This window comes from Cebus imitator, unplaced genomic scaffold (genome assembly GCF_001604975.1).
Source record: "Cebus imitator isolate Cc_AM_T3 unplaced genomic scaffold, Cebus_imitator-1.0 Scaffold135, whole genome shotgun sequence".
In the NCBI taxonomy this organism is placed as follows: Eukaryota; Metazoa; Chordata; class Mammalia; order Primates; family Cebidae; genus Cebus; species Cebus imitator.
This window is the reverse complement of record NW_016107450.1, coordinates 4,220,248-4,241,407: the sequence shown is the minus strand read 5'-3', so window position 1 is coordinate 4,241,407 and position 21,160 is coordinate 4,220,248. Positions and strand designations below refer to the sequence as shown.

Below are 21,160 nucleotides of genomic sequence, written 5' to 3'. Positions count from 1 at the left end.
TTTTTTTATTTTTTTTTTTTTTTTTTTTTTTTTTTATTTTTTTTTTTTTTTTTTTTTTTTTTTAGAAATGAAAGTTTTCTCACAGGGCCTTTTTTTTTTTCGAATAGTATGACAGTGCAGTTAAAAGATTGGGGAAATTATTTCAGTGAGGTATTTAGTCATTTCCCTGTTTCAGCTTGCAACTGAATGTTTCTTAGGTACGCTTCCTTTACTGCCAGGAGTCACTGACAAACATTTAATAAAATTGCAATTTGAATCCCCATGGTTCTGTTTACGTCTATGTTCCTGAACTTGTTTCGATTACTTTTGTCTAATAACTAGCACATTCTAAGCAGGTAGTCGAATCATACAGTAAGTCTATTTTGAATGAAATTGAATTTTTGACTACCTTTAGAGGAAGGCTCCCACACATGAATATGTCTGAGTTTCTGAAAACGAGGGAACCCATGAAATGTGCATCTTGATATTTGAGATAAGAAGGGAAAGGTTTAGAATGGAAGAATGTCTAGTTGGCTTAACGGTGTTTAGAATTGAAATTTGGTGTCTGTTTATTTTGTAAATTATTTCCTCCTCTTAAAATAAATTCAACAGGCTTCTTCCCCATCATTTTCAAACCTTCAGGTCTCTCGTCCTTAAAATGTTACCTTCCCTTGCTGTATGGCAAAATGTAATTTGCAAGTTCCCGGTTTCCTCCTTTCCCTCAGCAATTGCTGGCTCCCTTCCCTGCCTCGCTTCCTCCAAATGTGCTGTGCCCTTGGTGGCCTCAGTCCCCTGCAACCTGCCAACCAACACATTTTTCACAGCCCATCCCAGAAGCCCTCTATGCCTCCCCTGTAAACCTTGTCCTGTTCCTCTTGCCAGTGTCCCTTTTCTTTCCTTTACACCCTGCCGAGTTTTCTTTATATTAATTACTTTTAGGTACTCGCGTTTCCATTTTCTGTACTTATCTCTCCCCATTAGGATATTAGGACATGTTGGGGATAGCAGTGTGTCTTACTAGCCTTTGCAGCCTCAATAGTGCTCAGTACAGAGCCTGGCACGTAGCTGGGGTTGAAATAAATATCTCTTGGTGAGAGAGGAAAAAAATGAATATATTAAAATGTCTCTATGATGCTCTGCAGAAGCTAGACTTAGTGGATGGAGTTTAAGGGAATGAAAAGGGGTGAATGTTTGCTACTTCTGTGTATTTGGAATCTTTGATTAAACAGAAGACGAATTTCTCTTCAAACTTCATGTTGGTTTGTAGGCCAGGCTGCCAGGGTTTAGGGTACCTCATCCCTTCCTGCATCTGGAAGTAAACTCAGAAGCTCAGAGCTCATCAGTCTCCTACTGTATCTTTTCTGCCAAGATGCCTCACATTTCCTCCTAGCTGGGGCCAGAGGAGCTGGCTGTCACTCAAGTAGGTCAGCCCCAGGTGAAACTGGCCTCTCAGCCTCCTTCTGGGCACCCTGTGGGGATATAGAGGGGTGTTCGTTCAAAGAGCAGCTCTTCTTTCAGGTTTACCCTTTGCACAGAAGAAATCTGGCTAAATTTTCTCCTTTTCCTGCCTTTCTGTGATTATATGTGTTTTAGTGATTGCTAAATTTGAACTAAACCTCGAAACTAACTGCGGGCTTTCAAAGCCAACCAATCTGAACTCACATTTTCTAGTTAGTCAGATTTGGGGGTTTTATTAATATTTTCATCTTAAAGAAATATTAACTGGCTGAGAGTAGTGGCTCACATCTATAATCCCAGCCCTTTGGGAGGCCAAGGTGGGAGGATCACTTAAGCCCAGGAGTTTGAGACCAGCCTGGCCAACATAGGGAGACCTCGTCTCTACGAATAATTTTAAAAATTAGAAGGGCATGATGGCACATCATGCCTGTAGTCCCCGCTACTCAGGAAGTTGAGGTATGAGAATCATCTCAGTTCAAGAGGTCAGGGCTTCAGTAAGCTGTGTTCATGCCACTGCACTTCAGCCTGGGTGACAGAGCCAGACTCCATCTCAAAAAAAATAAACATCAGTTGACATTGGCATAAATATTTTAATTCTTAATATCTTCTTCTTCAGTCATATTTTTTCCAAAGACAAGACAAAAGCCTCTCCATTCAAACCAGTTTGACCATGTTCTCAACACCATGTTCAGGTATAATTGTTGAGTGAAGGCTGTTTCTGACTCACAACGAATTCATCTACAAATGCCATGGTTCCTTTTTGCAGCTATATCTCTTACACCTCCCCATGTGGAAAAAGAAAAAAGGAAACCTATCACAGGAACAACCAAAACTGGAATTTGTTTGGCTAGCAGGCAGTAAGCCACATTCATTTCTGAGGACATAGAGGCAGTTCAGTCCTCTCAAGGACATCCACAGTGATAAAGAGCAGTGCTTGGTCCCAGCACCTTGGGAGGCCAAGGCAGGAGGATTGCCTGAGCCCAGAAGTTTGAGACCAGGCTGAGCAACATGGTGGGACTGCTCCCCAACAACTCTGTTAAAAAAAAAAAAAAGCAGTGCTGATGGGTGATCTCCCCTACTGTCCCCCTCTCCACCCAACTCCCTCATGTCCATGTACCCCACGGTGCCCCTAGAGGTAATTCCTAGCATCCTGAGAGCCCCTGTCGAACTGTTGTTCATAAAGAGAGAACTGTTGAGTCATTTCCCAGCTGATCTTAGAGAGGTGGGACAGATACTGTCTAAGTGAAGGATTATAGAATTAACAATATCTATGATAAGGGGGTAACGCAGAAAAAATGTAATTTTCTGGATACGGGATCAAATTCTGGTTTGGGATTTTGAAACCTAATGTGGTTCAGGCCAAACTGTGGCTCTTGGAAAATGCGAAGAAATACATTAGAGAGAGAGAAAATATAGTCAGATTAGTGCGTGTGAGAAGCTTCTTATAGGAGCATTCTTCAATAATGTTAAGAAAATGGTTCATAGCACTATTGCTAATATAGGTAAAATGGCTGCTTAAAAAAAAAAGCAGTTTCCATTTCAGAGGCAGCCATATAATCAATGATTTGATTTCTAATAGTCATGTTTGTCATGAAGATTCTTATAATGAGATTATATAGCCAAATTGATTTCCCTGTTGACTTTATCAATACATCATCAAGTACATCTGAACCTCCCCTCCAGAATTCTCAAAAATGTCCTACAATAATCTCCCCAGAAAGCTGTATTCTGGATTTTATGACTTTTCATAGGTCTACCTATAGCTTTGATTATTGCTGTTGTAAATAAGGCAAGAATTGTAATTAAGAAAGATATGAATATGATACAATATCATAGTATACACAGTTGTATGTAATTAATTACCCTGTTGCCCCTTTACTTGATTTTATATTCATGTTGAAAGCTCTTAACGGTGTGTGTGTAATTGATTCACTATGGTAAATGCAGTTGTTTTAACAAAAAGTTTCAATTAAGGTTTTGTTCAACAGTGTAATTTCCTTACTCAATTGTGTCTTTAGGAAAATCAAATTCAACTTATGTCATATCATTTTTGGGACTACATCCTGTTGTAAGTGACCACCCTGCTAGCTAGAATAATGGAAGATGAGTCAGAATTTCTTTCTTCCTTCCCTTGTTTTCCCTGTGTCCTTTTCCCAGAAGATAGCTTTCTATGGAATAAATTTCCCTGGGCACCATTTGTCCCATTCTTTGACTTGGGTACTCAAAGACTACTAGACTTTTATAGTTGTTATACACGTGCACACACACACATACACACACACACACATTTTAATGCAAATACACTCGCACCTCTCTCACCATTGTTCTCTTTTTAAAAAACTAGAATAAAATTTGGAGAAGTTTTGGTAGGCCTTGAGAGCATGAAAGGCCTTCTGGGATGTTCTGAAACTAAGACTGAAATTTTGTCCCATGATGGAAGAAGGGAAAATATCTGATTGTTGGCCTCATAGAAATTTTGGGTAACTAAAGTATTTGTATGCTAAAGCTTCTTTCAAATGGAGAAATTGAGGTTAAGCAAAAACAGATGATGGGATATAATATAAATACCTTGCCAGATTTAGTAAGCTTGCTATGGTCAAGCTATCTTCACAATAAAATTTCTCCCCCCGCAACCCCCAAAACAGTTTCTGTGTTGGGATCTGTTAGCATGCTTGTTTTGGATGTCCCCAGTATGGTAAGAATGTCGTAGGAAGTCCTGTTACGTGTCTATGATGAGCAGCAGGTGGGTGCACACTGTTCTGTTAGGGCCATCAAACACAGACTTGTGTTTCAGCGTCTGTCATCAATCACTCGGCCTTCATACCTTCATATACCTGTATTCCTTTTTGTTCCTTCTCAGCCTACCCACCTATTCATGTGTGAAAGAAGACTTTTCTTCCTAACCACTAACAGGTTCAACAGGTTGTTTTACCTCCTAGCTTCCTCCTCGTCCCTCCCACATCCTCTTTGTGCTCTAAGAGCAGGGGAGCACACTCAGATGATTATAGTCTGTCATTTTCAGTATATAACTTTATGTTGCTGTTTCTCAAAGCATATCAAAGTAAAGCCATGGAGCGAATGGAACACATAATATAAATTATTTTACCGAGCTTTTAAAAAAATTGAATTACCCCCATACCAGTAAGTGAGAGGTACATGCAGAATGGCTAAATACAGTGGTATTTCTCAAATCTGTTCAAATTAGACTGGCATAGCATGGGCTAGAGACAAAATCAGTAGATTCACTTTGCTAGACAGTACAACACATGAGACATTTAGAGATCATTTTATATAAAGTCATTACTGAGGAGATTCTCCTAAAACAAATACTATGACCACAAAAAGTTTCTTATTTAAGAGACATCAGGGACCCTCACCCTCAGCCTCTGCTCAGTGCCATTTTAACACAGCCGTGTCCACATCCACGTGATCATTACAGATCTGTTTGGGTGGCTTAGCTCTTATCAAAGACAACCAACAGGACCTGGGCCAGATGGTGGAAATTTTATCCCTAGATTTGTTTAACGAGAGAAACAAGAAGTATGAGCAATTTTCTGTAAAACAGAAAGTCAAAGGAGCAGATGATGTCAATAAGGAAAAAAAAAAAATCTGGCAGGAATTCGATATCATGCCCTCAGTTATCTCTGTTTTCCTAAGTTGCATATCCAGATTGCTTCTTAGATGGTGTGTGTCTACAGTTAGTTTAAAAACCTTAGACCTTTTACAATTATTGTTAAGAAATTTGAAATTATTTTAAGTAATAGTCTAAAGATTCTAGCACAAAGGAAGAATGTGAACAAATCCTTGGAGTTTGTTATAAAGAAGTGAATTGCAGGACACCAAAAAACAAAATGTATCTTTGAATTTATGAGCCAATGAAACACCAAAGCCACTGAATTTTTTTTTCCACTACAGTAGAAAGAAGCTCTTAAGTACAAACGTGAAAACCAACAACTAAATTTCCATGTACCGAGAAAGGATAGTGAACTGAAATGTGGTACCTGAGGTTCCAGTGTGATACCTTAGTTGACAAAGGGTCTTGTTTATGCCCGAACAGAAAGGTTCTAGGATGGGAAGACTACAAAAGTTAATATTAAAAGCATATATTGTGCATCATAAAGAATCTAGACACTGCTGGGCCTGTAAAGACAGCTTATTCTGAATGGTTTTCTACCTCATTCCTGGAGAACCCATTAGTTCCTTCTATAAAGATTCCTCTTCCATCTCTAGCTGTAGAGGCATAGGACCATTTCATGATTTTTTAGGAGTGTAATGGTGTGAAAAGCAAGCTTGTAAAATGAACTGCTTTCCTCCTCTTCCTACCTGATTTCTTTTTCCCTCTGCTCTAAAGACTAGGATATCTCTTTCTGACCCCAGAGCTCATGTTTAACTCAGAAAGTATACTTTGCAAATGCCCTGCATGTTCTAATTTGTATGGTAGAAGGAGAAAATAGCTCGTCTGAGAATCAGTTCGACATCATTTTATCCCAACGGTCTTTGGAAGCCAAATCCCCCTTCCCCCTTTTTTGACTGTCTAAAACGCCCTTGCTAGCCAGACCCCTTTGCTAGCTACAGTGTTTGCACATTTCCTTGTTAATCAGCTGCGTCGGCTCGGAGACTGTGTGTTTTGGTGTTGTTTGTGTGTGCAATCTCGTGCCGCTTCCTGAACGCATGTGTCCCTTCCCTTCACAGCCTACTCGACACCCAGCACCTCCCCCGCAAACCGATTCGTCAGTGTTGGACCACGGGATCCAAGCTTTGTAAATATCCCTCAACAGACACAGGTGGGCCGCTCTCATCTTTTCTGTATGTGGTGCAGCTTGTATTATTCATCAGGTGCATTTTAACTTGTCTTTTGGCACAAAAGGCCGCATTTCCCAGACCCTGTCCAGTCCTCCCTCCCCTCCTGATCCCACCAGCCACATTTCCATGTGTTCTCAGAAATCACAGAAAACTTTGCCTGCAATTTTTCCTTCTTGTATTGAGTGGGTAGAAGAAGAGGACTTCCAGGGCAGAACTGTTTTAGCTATAGCAAAAAAGGTTTCCCTGTGTTAGCTAGCATGTGTTCCCTCTTTTAGGAATTCATGGCCCTCTAAATGCAAGCAGACTAAAGCAGGCCCCTACAGAACTTGAAAGTAATGTCTGGTTGCCAGTGACATCAGAGTGCATGCTGGGTGTGGAGGGACCAGCCACTCCTCTGTATTCATTAGAGGGTCCCCAGGAACCTGGCAAGCTTTCTAAATGAAAGAAGGGGGAAAGGGTGTATGAGACCTATTAAGTTACTGGTGTTGGTCCAGAAATAAGACATGTTTGTTAGTGATTACTGCTGGCCACTGGGAAGCAAAGTCTGGTGGGTGGCAAGGGGTGTGTGTGAGTCATATCTGAAGCAGGTGATGAGAGAAGAAGAATAGCTGGACATCTAAAGCTTGTCTGCCCATAGACAGTTGTGTTTTGTGCTAGCCTAGGTCAAGGAGAAGAAATCTTTTGGAAAATTTTGGAATGGCTGCTGTACATTGAGCAACATTGAAAGAGTTTTTAAGTTCGAAGTTAGTATAGGTAGATGTATTTAGAGGTTTGTGAAATAGAATTAGAGTCACATTTTGAAATCACCTGCTCTCTGATTTCCTAATTAGAACATGACCATATTTTATCATAATTAACATAAGGAAAGTATTTTCTCTGTAAGGTTCTTAGCATGGTGTTTGAAAACATTCTTGGAGCAATTTTGTGCACATGCCTGGGTGTGGAATCTCCACATGCCTAATTTATAACTATCCGTGTTTGTTTGTAATACGGCCAGGTGCTTATGAATGGGATAGATTTGCCTTCCTGGGTCCATTTGCTCCCTCTATAAAGGGCTTTGGTTTATTGCTATGTCGACAGCACAGGTTAAACTGCATTGTATCTGAAGCCTTCCTCACACTGAAGCAGGGTCACAGAAAGTACAGCATCAGCAGAGAAGGCAGCTGGGAGGAGAGGGGGAGCCAAAAGGGGAGGGGAAGGTTGGTTAACTCTTGAGTTTCCCACCTCTGCTGTTTCTTCTTAAACTGACCTGCACATGGCATCTGGGATTAAAGTGTGCTATTCAATACCTCCTATAAAATTCTTTCAGTTATTTGCTTATTTTCCCATACCTTCAAATGTTCAAGTGAATCTGAAGTTGCATAGTTACCTATAAAGCATTAAAACATAAAAACATAATTTAATTTTCTACATTTGGCGTTTAGTGTCCAAGTTCAATGAGAGGGGGAGAACTGGAGATGGAGGCTCTGTATTGGATAATTGCTTTTCCAAAAGCACAAATGTCCTCAAGTTGGTTCATTAAGAGCTTTAAAAAGGCAGCTTTGAAATGTCCTGTTTGTATTTTACATAGTATTTTTTATGTAAGCTGTGATTCGCGGCCCTGAAATTGTATGCTGTGTTCCGTTCAATTTATTTCTCTATAATCAAAATGTATCCTCGCCGACTGTGGCTTTGCTTCACAAATGCCTTACTTAACCCAGAACCTGAGTCTTCATAATGCTGACCACAAAAATTCAATTCTTAAAAATCCAGATTTTCCACGCATCTGGATGAATGATGTCATGTAGGCCCAATATTGGCATCTGGAACTGAATTTGGTTGTGTGTTTTTTTTTTTTTGGGGGGGGGGGTTCTGCTAAATATTTGGCATCAACAGATTAAATGTTTCTTACCATAGTGACACCTGCCACATTTGGCTTGAAGAAAGCCATTCCCAGTTGTCTAATGAGAAACTATGCTAATGGAGTTGTCATTTCCACCCTCCCCCTCAAAAAAAGATATTTTGAGGTAAAAATTATGTGCTCTAAATATTTTAATTTTAAGGTATATATATTAACTCTTTCTTAAATGGGGAACTATTTTCTGGAATCACTTAACATGTTAGATGTATGTAGATACAGATAATAAAAATAATAATATGCCTTAAAAAATAAGTTCCCTTTCAAGAGGACATTAGTTCAAAGGGGGATTTTTGAGAAGAATTTTTCAAAACATAATTAGAACATGGTCTACAGACTTCCTAGGCAAACTTGTGTTTTTCTATATTGATATCCTTGTTATAAGACATGACATTTATATTAATTAAATTACAGGAAAAGTTATCTGGGAAAACAAAATTTAGCTTTCTACCTCTGGAGAAATAAGAATTGAAGAGTCACCCAATCAGATACTTCAGCTCTCTAAATGTAGAATCAGTATCTTGTACATAAATCTATAAACAAAGGCAAAATAAAATGGCCTTTCTGCTCCCAAAGACCAGTTTCCAGTGGAAATTTTTTAAAACGCCTGAAGCATCATCCTGTAGAAGATGGAATTGATGGGGTCTCTGTTTTTCTAAGTGGGTGGAAATTGAACCAATGCAGACATTGTAACTAGGCACCTTTCAGACTATCATAAGACCTTTTTTAAGAAAAAGAGTTATTTGATTGTATATTGTCTCTACTGGGCATTTACTTTGTATTAAGTCCATCAAGTATGTGATGCCACTTATCTTTATAGTCATCCAGTAGGATAGATCTCTACTTTATAGAAGAAGCTGAGACTAAGGAGATTATTGATTTTCCCAAGGCTATGCCATAGTCAGGAGTGGAACAAGAATTTGCACCCAGCTCTGTCTGACTCCAAGGCCTGTGGTCTCTAACCACTGTATTATGTTACTGCTCATGAGCTGGTGAGCTCTTTTCCTGGGAGATATTCCAACAGAGACTCATGCTCACTTCTCAGGAATACTACTGGCAGATTCCCTGCTTTTATTCCTGAGACTGCATTAAAATCTAATCATTAGTGTATACCCCCAAAAATGGAAAGCGAAGTTTCAGGGAGACATCTGTGCACTCATAGTTGTAGCAGCATTCTCCACAATAGCCAAAAGCTGGAAGCAACCCCAGTTTCCATTGACAGATGAATGAATAAACGAAATGTGTTCTATATGTAGAATGGAATACTACTCATCCTTTAAAAGGAAGGAAATGTTGACATATGCCACAACATGGATGAATCTTGAAAACATGCTAAGTGAAATAAGCCAGTCACAACAAAATAAATACTGTGTGATTCTACGGATGTGAGGTACCTAGAGTTGTCAAATTCATAGACATGGAAAGTAGAGTAGTGGCTGCCAGGGGCTAGGGGGAGGGCAGATGGGGAGTTAGTGTCAAAGGGGTGCAGAGTTTCAGCTTTAAAAGGTGAAAAGAGTTCTGGAGATGGATGTTGGTGATGATTGCACAACAGTGTGAACGTACTGAATCCCACTCAACTGGACACTCAAAAATGGTTAAGATGGCAAATGTTATTCGTGTGTATTTCAACACAATTTTTAAAGCGTGATCATTAAATAAGCTCTAAAGTCCTCTTCACCTCTTAGGAGTCAAAAGTTCTGTAAAACAGCACAGGACAAGTGGACTGTTTATCAGCGTAATCATGTGCTGACTGCTCAGAAAAGCACTAATTATTGTGCCCAGCTCATAGTGGGTACTCTGCATACATTGGTTGTGTCTAAATGATTCAGAAGGAACTTTACAAAATAATGACTTTTTCTTATTACATTCATAATACATGTTAATTGTGGAAAATACAGATGAGAAAAATAATAAAAATCACTTGTAGCCCTACTGTTAACATTTCTGTATAAATCCATTCAGAATGTTTCTATGCATACAAATATATTGCAAAAAGTGAGATCATATTATATACACTGTTTGGTAGCCTGCTGTTTCTTCCCCTTAACAATATATTATGGCCCTCTTTCCATGTAAATTGGAAAAATTGAATATTGGCTTTTATTGCACCTATTCATCATCTGTAATGATTGGTAGAGAAAGATAACATGGATAATTGAAAGCATTTTTCCTCCTCTTTCCCTTCTAGTCTATTTTGTTTCTCCAGAGAATTCCTCCCTTGACTGAAACAGAATTGCCTTCTCTTTAGCCTTGCCTTGAGCTAGTTTTCTTTCAAACTGCCATCCAATTGCATTATATATCTCATCCTGGCTTTCGGCTTTGTTGGAACATTCCTGCCGAGTTATCTGTCCCATTCTTCCACCTCACTTGTCCACTACCTCTGCTACCATCATTTGCCTCTCATTTTTTTTCTCCTTCTCCATGTTGTCACTGATCATTGAGATGAGAGGTGGCCACCTCCCTATAGCCTTTAGAACACCCATTGATTCCGAGAAACTGTGGCCACTTGTCCCACCTTGAATCTCTTATTTTTCAACATTGTCCCACGACAGCTGATATTAACATATAGAAAGGTCTCTGGGGTATACAGTATTTACTTCACTTTAGACACTGTTCACATGCCCTGCACGCCCACTGAATGATAGAATGTAATAATAGAGAACATACCATTGTTTCAAATAGCAGAAAGCCAACGGCCATTTCAATTGCATCCCATAACTTAATCTGATCCCTGAAAATGAGAACCATTAAGAGGAGGCATTTATTTAAAGAAAAAAAGTTAATATTTCATCATCAAGTAATAAATAGAAATACCAATTTCCACACAGGAGGATTGAGCAAAGAACTCATTTTGATTCAGGTTCTAGTTTAATCAAAAGGTTTAAATAAAATGCTTAACCTGCAGAACTCCAATGAGGACTAATTCTTTAAAATGAAAAATGAGTGCAAACAATATTAAAAACAGGCATTTCCTCCTTACCACCCAAATCTATCACTGTTCTGCATCAACAGAATTGTGGTATCTGAAATGCTATTTAAAACCGAATTACCATTTGGACTATTAGAAGAATCGCTTGGCATGGCATGGGCCTGATTTGTTGACAAAAAGGCACAGGTGCTATAACCTTTGCTTAATAAATCATTTAGCTGCCTGACTTGCAAGCAGTGTGATTGCCTTTGCCTCATGAAATTTACAAATGTATGCACCAGCCACACACTTCACTGTGCTGGAAGCCGGCTGATCTGGAGAGGTCCCTGCGTAGCCAGATTATGGGCATGACACCCCTTGTCTGCCTCTGGTGGGGGTGCACGTGGAATGGGGAAGGTAGAGATCATGGAGAGCATTTTGAGCTGTTTCCATTCTATGTGTCATATTACTGAAGCTCCACCTGGGAAACCAAGCTTGGGCCATCTGCAGAACTCTTCGTAAGTTCCTTTCTTCAATCATTTAATGTTTACTCCATTGCTTGATATAGCCTCAATGCCTACGAAGTACAGGGAATAAAAACTCCTCAAGTTGTTTAAAGTCTAGCAGAGGAAACAAATGTGAAGAAATAATAGTAATGACACATCAACATCAAAAACGAGGTATGATACCAGTCCTGTAAGGATTTGTCTAAGCGGCTTTAGGACCACAGAGTTGGGTTTAAGAACTTTCCAAAGAGTGGAAGTGGCAGAAGAGGCTGGATAGTTTTTCCTTCCTTGTCCTTATCTAGCTTGGGCCTGATGATGTGGTTCTTGTACACTATACTTGTTTTTTCTCTACTTTAAATTTTTGCCAATCAGGTGGTAGGTTGTGTTTTAGCCCATCCCAATAAGGGAGACATACTCAGTTCTGTCTTCTCTGGAACAGATAAAATTAGAATCCTTTACTGCTGCACGAGGCTCAGCCAATAACGCCTTCACCCCTCATTTCCAAGAAACAGGCCCTCCTGATGTTATATCCTCACCTGCCCACGGAAGCGCATTTGAGATTGCATTTCAGTTAGCTGAAGCCATTTCCTGCTTCCTGCCCACCCTAAGGAGCTGCCTGGGTGTAGAAGGTTAGGTACCACAAAGAAGTTCAAGGAGCAGCTGAAGAGTTACAAAGGCAAGAAACTCAGATTTCCTTAGAGGAAAAAAAAAAATATATATATATATATATATATATATATATATATTTATTTATATATATTTATATATTATAAATATATATTTCACTATAGTATATATTTATATATTATAATATATGTAATTAACATATATAATATATATTTTATATATAATATATATAAAATATATATTATATTTATTATATAAATATATATATGTCCCACCCCCCCCAACCCTACTTCATCTTCTAGTTAGAAGTGGATGTGAACATTTCAGTTTCAAGCCAACACAACTGAAAACTCCCAAGATTAGAGAGGAATGGCAGATAGAATTCCATTTTCTCCTGACTTTGAGCCAAGTTAAAAGTCTGATTGGCCAAGTGAGTATTCTACAGTACCCATGCGTGCTAGGCTCTGTGCCTACACTCACTGCAATTCTCAAGAGTCCTCTAAGTTTGGTGCTACATCCTTATTTTGCAGATGAGGAATCTGAAGTTTCAGAAGAGTAAATTTGTCCCATGGTAATTGAGGTAGCTGAGATTTGAACTAGTCAGTCTCCAGAACTTCTGGTTTTCCCAAATATTATCTGCATCCCCCGTTGTTTGTAGTAAAATGTTCCTGACCATTTTCTCTTTAAAAGAGTCTAAGATTGACTCACACTCCTATATCGGAATCAGAGACCTTGAAGTCAGTCCCAGTGCTCCCTGGCTCCAGTGGGACTGTGCTGAACTTGGATCTTCTGAAGATCTGCCCTGGTTTCCTGTTAGTTCATGTCTCTGTAAAACCAAGACTGAATTCATTCTCTCATCCTGCCTGGGAAGAAGACCGTTACTAATGACACTAGTCTGCATTTGTGAGAACAGCTAGCCTCTGTCCAGAGAGCACATAGCAGAGCAGCTAAGATAACTCCTTTATTTTCAGATTTTAGTTGAAGCCGTATTCCATCCTTTAGAAGCGTTCTGTGTGTTTCATTTTTGTTGTTGTTGGTTTCTTTTTTTCACAGTAATTCAATTTATCTAGCCTAGGTTTTTAACTGTAAAATAGTGAAAATAGTGAGATATAAAATAAGTGTGTGTATACACGCACACACACACACCTCCTATAGTTTTGAGTCTTAAATTCTGTCAGTGTACAAAAAGTGTTTAACACGTAATGAACACCTGACAAATGGTAGCTTTCATTGTTTGGTTAATAACTAAACTCTTACTTTCTGGATTACAAAGTATTTTCTCATTTAATCATAAGAGTTATCCATTGGATGAGTTCATGTCCTTTGCAGGGACATGGATGAAACTAGAAACCATCATTCTCAGCAAACTTACACAAGAGCAGAAAACCAAACACCACATGTTCTCACTCATAAGTGGGTGTTGAACAATGAGAACACATGGACACAGGGAGGAAAACATCACACACCGGTGCCTGGGGGGTGGAGGGCTAGGGGAGGGATAGTAGGGAGTGGGGGGATTGGGGAGGCATAGCATTAGAAAAAATACCAAATGTAGATGACAGGATGATGGATGCAGCAAACCACCACCATGGCACGTGTATACCTGTGTAACAAGACTGCACGATCTGCATATGTACCCCAGAACTTAAAGTATAATAAATAAGTTAATTAAAATTTTTTTTAAAAAGCTATCCTTTGAAGTAGGCAGAGCTATTATTATTGTTATCCCCACTATATAGATTTAAAAACTGAGGTTTAAAGAAGGGAAGTGACTTTCCCAGAACCACATATCCAGAGGTCAGTAGAGCCAGGACACAAACCCACTTCTGATTCCACACGTCCTGTCAAGGAAGGACTTGCATGTGAGCCATTCAGCACAGGCTGCTCTGTGGTCAGAACCTACTTACCAAAAGCAGCCATCCGGCAAATTAGGAAGCCTCCACCTACACCCTGCAAGATCCTAACTCTGCAGGTTGTTCATTGAGCATCAGCCCTAAAGGTGCCCGAAAAGCCTGTTTAAATTGAGCATGGCTATCCTTCCCTTGCATAGGCAGCAGCCTAAGTGAACCATTTCTCCCCTTACGCTAAGTTGTGCCCCAGAAGGACCTTCCCAAGAGGAGACAATGTCTCTGAGAGCGGTAAGGACTGGCAGAAAGGAAATGCACCCCCCAGAATCTAAAGGCAAAGGAGGTACCTAAATTGAGGTGGTGCCTGGTCACTTTTTTCTCGTATGTTCTCAGCTCCAGTAGCAGGTGTTGAATAGTAAGCAACACCTCGCAGAGATGAGTTACTCATGCAATCTGCTTCCCCTCCCTCCGTACTACTGTGGGCAGGAGTGAATCGTCCCAGCTTCCCCAGCTCCCACACCAACCTGTAAGTTCTTGACACATTCTCTTCACATACACTTGGCGGCTGACTCACTGACAGGCTATGAGACACTCTTAAAATAAATTTTTCAGTAAACAGAGCCTTTGTCTTTCAAGTTTTAATTTGGCAGCATGTTGCAGACATGCTTGGCCACAAAATTCACTTCTGGACAAAGTTTGAGCCATTAATTCTAGATAGTGGTCACCTTTTCTCTCAGTTCCTGTTCTTCCTGTCACCTTTAAGCATATGTTTTGATTTTGATTTAGCCTTTTTGTTTGTTTGGGTTTTACTTTGCTCCACAAAGATTTAGGAAATCTTCTTAGTTGAAACAAATTGATGACGATTGTAATCATTAAGGTCTCTACCATGGTATCTGGAACACTAGAGGTGCTCGGTAAATACTGCTTCCCTTCTTGATTCCTTTGTTTTTTAGCATTAAAGTGAGAACAGTGGCAATTTAGAAGGGGAAAGTAAAGAAGAGATTTCACAGGAAATTTTATGGGGGAAGAAGGCAAAGACTAAAAATCTGCTATCCATTAAATGAGCACTTGGAATTGTGGGAAAGGGAGGACGGAAAATGCCGGGGAAAGGGTTGGAAAAAGGAGCTGTGAGTTGACGGAGAGAACTGACAGGAACTAGATCAGAAGCTGACGACAGGCTTGCAGCGAAGTCAGAAAACCATAGTGCCAAGTGCAGAAATGCCATCAACATTTCTAGCTTTTAGATGGTCTTATGACAATGCTTCTGATCAGTGACATTCCAGGATACTAAAGGAAATGTACTGGGTACTCAGCAGGTTTCTCTGGGGGAACAGGAGGAAGAGTCATGATTTGAGGAGTAGGACAGACCTGTTCTCACATCCTGGCTGTGCCATTTATCTGAGTGGTTTTGGGTATCTTACCCTGTAAAACTCAGCTTTCTCATCTGCAAAATGAAGGCAATAGTAGTGTCTACCCAATAGGAAAAAAAACAAACAAACAAAAAAAAAAAAAAACAATTAAGTGTGGTTTAAGCCAGTCAGGATTATTTTTCTCATGTAACCAGAAATCTGTGAGTGAGTGGTGGTTGGCATTGTTTCAGTGCTGCATGAGACCGGCAGGAACCCATGCCCTTCCAACATTCTGCTCTGCCTTCCTTGGTATGCTGCCTTTTTAGCCTCATGCTTAGAGCCTCTGACTGCAGCTCCAAATAACATAGTCACATCATACCTTATTTTCCCTCCGATATCAGGGAAAAGGCCCTGCTATTCCTCCTCTGCGCCCCGCTAGCAAATTTCTATGTAGGTCTCATTGGCTAGACCTGGGTCACATTTTAATCTCTAGCTGCAAAGGTTGTTGAGAAAATCAGCAGAAGGTTATCTTGATTGGCTCAAATCATGACCCATCACCCAGGACCAGTCACATTTGCCTCTCTAAGCAAAATTGTCCCAAGGAAGAAGGGGCAATAGCTAGTGAACGGGAAGTTAACAGGATCTGCCATGTTCTTTTTTCCCACTCCCTGATAGGTTTCATGTACTTTTCAACTCCAGTAGTTGCACTTGACCGTCTTGTCTCTGAAATCTTGGCTTCTTACTCTGCCTTTCCTCTGCACACTCCCTATGTGTTTAGGAGACGTGTGTGCTGTGTGTGTGACTGTGCAGAGGGCATTTCTTTTCAGCCTCTTAGGTCCAGGATTTGGGCAGAAGTCCTGGCGTTTTGTGCAGACCAGCTCCCGTGGGGCTGGGTCACTGTGTACTGGTTAAACATCGACTCTGAAAAAACCAAGTTGGAGGATATGTGCCTTTGTGATTGCAGGGGAGCTCTGTGAAACCGTGCCCCCCGGGTGCCCTCCCAGGTGCTTACCAAACAGGCAGCAATAGGTTCTGGGTTTCTCTTTTATGACTTGGAACCAGATGCTTCCTTTGCAAAAGAAATGAGCCTGGTTTTGCAGAGCTTAAGTCAACATGAGTTCAGAGAACAGGAAAATGAGTTGACCAGCCCTGCTGCCTGAACTCTGAGGAGAGAACGCAACACAGGTGGTGTTCTCACTGTCCACGAAGTCCTTGGCTTGTGAAAATCCCATGCCCAAGCAATTGGCCTTTCCGAGTATTTCTGCACTGTAAATAGTGACTGTTCACATGAGGAAGGGATTCAGCATTAGGAATCCTTTTGGACACAGGCTTTCTTGGGTCTTCTAATGAGTCTGAGGCCCTGAAAGTTCCACTGACACACACAGTTGCAAGGCCGGAGCTTGTTGTCTAATGTGAGATCTGTCGAAGATCTCATGCGAGGTCTCAGTGATTCTTCTTGTCCACTTGTCTCACACCTGCCTGCTTACCTTCCTGTTTGTTTAGTGAGGATTTAGGCAGATTCTTTGATCAGTGCCCTGTCTTTTGGGGATACAGCTTTTCACTTGATCTTAGCCAAGAGGCTGAGAAGCAATAGGATATAGCCTTTCAATGGAGTCTATTCATTGAATTACATTCCACAGCATACGCCTCCCCCAAAATATTTGCATGAGAATTTTTCTTAAGGCCTCACATTGCTTCCTTTACAGCAGACATGAAATAACTTAGCACTTGTAATTGGCTTTGCACTTTCCAAATGCTTTACACATTTAACTAATGAGTCACATGAGCTTGTGATAAGCCAGATCCCTTGTCTTGGAGCAGGGACACTAGGTTAGGACAGGCTGTCCCGGCCCTGTGTTCCTCACCCTCAGCACCCTCCTTCCCCAGAGCCTGAATGTGTTGGGATAATGGGGATGTCAGCTGGGCACAGTTGTTCTCAGCACAGGGCAACCTCGGACCCTCTCAGTGCTGCCTTAATAGTGTGGGAAGACCCTTTGCTGCCCTCCAAGACTTGCATATGCTGCGTATCTCCTGCTGCCTTGACTAGTGAAGGGAAACAGAAGGCCAGCCCTCGTGACATATAGCTTCTGCCCCTCTCAGGCACAGTCCTCCTTCCACTGATCCCTGGCAGTGTGTCCCTGTGTATATGGGGAAGGAGTGGCACTGGGAAGATAGAAGAATAACACAGTAGGTCTAGTGAGGGAACTGACCATAGTAGGGACCTGTGCATCTTGGTACACAGAGCAACTTGGAGTCAAAATACCTGGATTCCTATCTCATCTCTCCCACCCACCAGCTACATAAATTGATCTTAGGGAGGAGAAAGAAGCCGGAATTTATTAAACACCTACTATGTTCCTGGCACCATACTAAGCTGGAAGGGAGTCTAAAGAGATAATTGATCCAATCCCTGCCATACATAACTCACAGAAAGAAAAGCAAAAAAACTGAAATGTTTTGGCTGGGCACAGTGGCTCACACCTCTAATCCCAACACTTTGGAAGGTCGAGATGGGCAGATCATCTGAGGTCACGATTTCGAGACCAGCCTAGACAATATGGTAAAACTCCGTCTCTACTAAAAATACAAAAATTAGCTGGGCATGGTGGCCAGCACCTGTAATCCCAGCTACTCGGGAAGCTGAGGCAGGAAAATAGCTTGAACCTGGGAGGCAGAGGTTGCGGTGAGCCAAGATTGTACCACTGTACTCCAGCCTGGGCGACACAGCAAGACCCCATCTCAAAAAAAAAAAAAAAAAAGAAAGAAAAAAGAAACTAAGACGTGATTGATGAACTAATTGAAATAGGTATAATCCATACAGAAGAGTAGGTAACTAACTCTGGGGAGAACCATGGAGCTCATGGAAGATGTGCCGCAGGAGAAGACACATGAGTGGTTTTGAAGGAGACAGATATACTTGGTGGCGAGAACATTCCAGACCAGGCAGGAGGAACAGTGCATGTAAAGGAACAGCAGTGTGTGTCTGAAGAACTTGGTCCTGTTTGGTGTGTCTCAGTTTACAGTAGATGGCAGAAAATGTTGAGTAATGAGGCTGGGACGTTAGACCAGGGTCTAGCCATGAATAAATACATACCTTTACTCAGGGGTAGTAAAGCACTTAGACTCTATTCTGTGGGAAATGGGAAGCAGGTGACGGGCACAGTGGGAGCTCTGTATGTGAAGAACCCTCTGCCTTGCTTGGTTCAATCCTCGTGAGATACAGGATTTTACAAGGAGTAGTAGCATTAAGACCTATGATCATGAGGTAGCTTCCTCTTCTGGGCAGCATAATGTAGTGGAAAAAATATAAGCTTTGGAGGCAGACAGACCTGAGTTTCATTGGTCTCAGGAAGTGACCTTGGAATAATTTTTAGCCTTTCTGACCCTCAGATGTCACATCTATAACATTATAAATGAACGCTTGCATTCCACTTAGAGTCGTGTAAAGACTCAGTCTGGTTAGGATGAAAAGCCTCCAGCACCCTGCCCGGACAATGGGTACTGCTGCTTTCAGCCCTCAGGAGTGAACCTCTGTGAGCACTGGAGGCAGGGTGCTACTCATTTATCTTTAGGACGAGGGGCCTGTGACCGCGAAGAAGAAACAGGAATGGTAATATGATGCACCCCAGAGGTAATCTGGTAGCATTCTCCCTGAGCTGAATCTCTTCTTACCCCATCCTCCCTGTCTGTTTTCCATAAGTTGTGCCATTAATTCTCTCATTAGCCAGTGGAGTGATATTTATCTATGAAGATCATACTTAGCATACTCCCAAGGAGCAAGTTAAAGTTCCACTAACATCGGCAGTTTCTGGTTGTAAGGATAAATTCACAGAGGAATCCATACGGAGAGTTTCTATGTGTCTTATAATTTTGTATTAAAAAAATGATTAAATTGTATGCTGGATGAGGGAGGGAAGGAAAAAAAAATCCCAGTGCAAAAGCAAGTTCTGAACCTAGGAGCACAGTTTCTGAATGTTTATTTTGTCAGATACACAGCTGACATGATTAGTTCTAATGGGGCGGTGATCCTCATTGAATTGCCGCAGGGACTTAAATAAGTGGTGCATACGGTATTACTTAGGCTGCATCCTTTAGCCAAGGTGAAGGCTTCATTTTCTGTCTGTTCCTAACACACACACACAGACACACACACACCTGATACATACGCATCCATCTGGTCCAGAAGCTCCACACTGAACATTAATCACCCATCTAAAGTAAGGCTGCTGGCCTTTACTTCCTTCCCTTTGCCCTGTGTTACCTGAGTGCACCCCCAAACTCCCACACTCTCCAGTGCAGATAATGGTGTATCAGATTAGTCTGCCTTGCTGCTGCGTCAAGACCCAGATCAATTTATTGACTCTGCCGGAGTGGCTGGTACAGTAATTGTTACAAGAGAAGAATAGAAAGTGAGAACGTGTACACATGAAAAATAAAAATGACGTTTTGTTCTCTCCTGCCCCCTCCCCCCCTTTTTTTGCCTCATAGATCTTTATGTGTTTACACAGCAGAGAGCACTTTACTTAAGTTAATCAGCTCCTTCTACATTATTAATTGTGACAGGGTGCCACATGACAGGATGAGTATTATGGGAAGCATCGATCTCACTCTGATGGTGCAGACCTGGGCAGGTTTGGTATTCCTCTCCGTATCTCTCTGCTTTGGGGTCCCATCAAATCACATTTCCCTGATTGACAACACAGAATGCCTCCAATCAATACCATTGATTTTGTGAAAAGGACAAGGAACATTTTTCAACTGGAGAGAGATGAATTGTGGTGATGGGAAAGAGAGCATCTCAGAAATCTTTCCGTTTAGAAACCTAAATTGGGAACTAAGGTATTATTGTCATCCCAAACACTAGCGTAATTTGTACCCCCTGAAAAATGATATGAGGAGAAACTTATTACAAGTGAAAAATAGACTTAGTGGAGGCCAGCGATGAACCTGAGGACATAATGGCTGTTTTTAAAAGGCCACCTGCTAATTCTTTGTGAGGAATTTTTGGTTAAGTGCACATCTTTGAAAGACATTTCATTAAAGTTCAACTTTCATGGTTTATACCTGTAGACCCTAACATAAATCCTGTGTGAACGGACAAAACTGAGTGGGTGTCATTTGTGACCTGGAAATAAAAGGTCAACCATTGAATTTATAGCTTTTTTAGTGAAAAGAACATAAAGATTCCTGCCAACTGGAGTCAATCCATATTTTAATGTTTCCTAGTTAAGATTATAAAATCAAGGGATTAGGATCGTGCTGCTCAGTGAAGGTCAAAACTTAAATGTGATGGGCTAAGTGTCATTCCCATGGGGCAGAAGTTAATATTTCAAAAACCATTTCTACCACTGGCAGTCAAGAAATGAATTGTCCGTGATCATTAAGCAAGGTAAGGGGAATCCCACTATCATTACTAAATTTAATGATGATTATTATACTAATCAACTATATTATTAAATTACTCTGCTGTTCTGTAATGTCCCCAAACAGTAATAGTGAATTGATTGCTCCCAAATAATTCTCATATACAGTTGAGAACAAGTTGAGATGGAGGATCATGGATGAAGACCTCCTTTTGAGGAAAGAAGTTGTGGCTATTTTATGGATAACAGTGATACTGGACAGCATTCTTTTGAGAGCAGGTGGTATCACAGACCTGTTATTAAGTATAATTCATTAGTACCTGTTTTGTAATTACAAAAAAATGAACATGTATTTCTCTTTATTGCGGGTTTTTTCTCTTTCAGATTGTTGTATCTTCCTCCCCACTTTTTTTTTTTTTTTTT

The 21,160-nt window shown here is 40.8% G+C and overlaps 1 protein-coding gene across 3 annotated transcripts in view; it reads left to right on the top strand.

Annotated features, from left to right (window-relative positions):
* The window catches only part of NFIA (nuclear factor I A), a 387,507-nt gene that overhangs the window by 348,457 nt on the left and 17,890 nt on the right, over positions 1–21,160 (top strand). For 2 of the 3 annotated variants that reach the window (XM_017541600.2, XM_017541598.2), the window contains exon 10: positions 6,130–6,221. The exons of the other annotated variant lie outside the window; for it this stretch is intronic. In XM_017541600.2, coding sequence (XP_017397089.1) covers positions 6,130–6,221 — 92 coding nt within the window. The remainder of the gene's footprint in view (positions 1–6,129; positions 6,222–21,160) is intronic. 3 annotated transcript variants of the gene reach the window in all.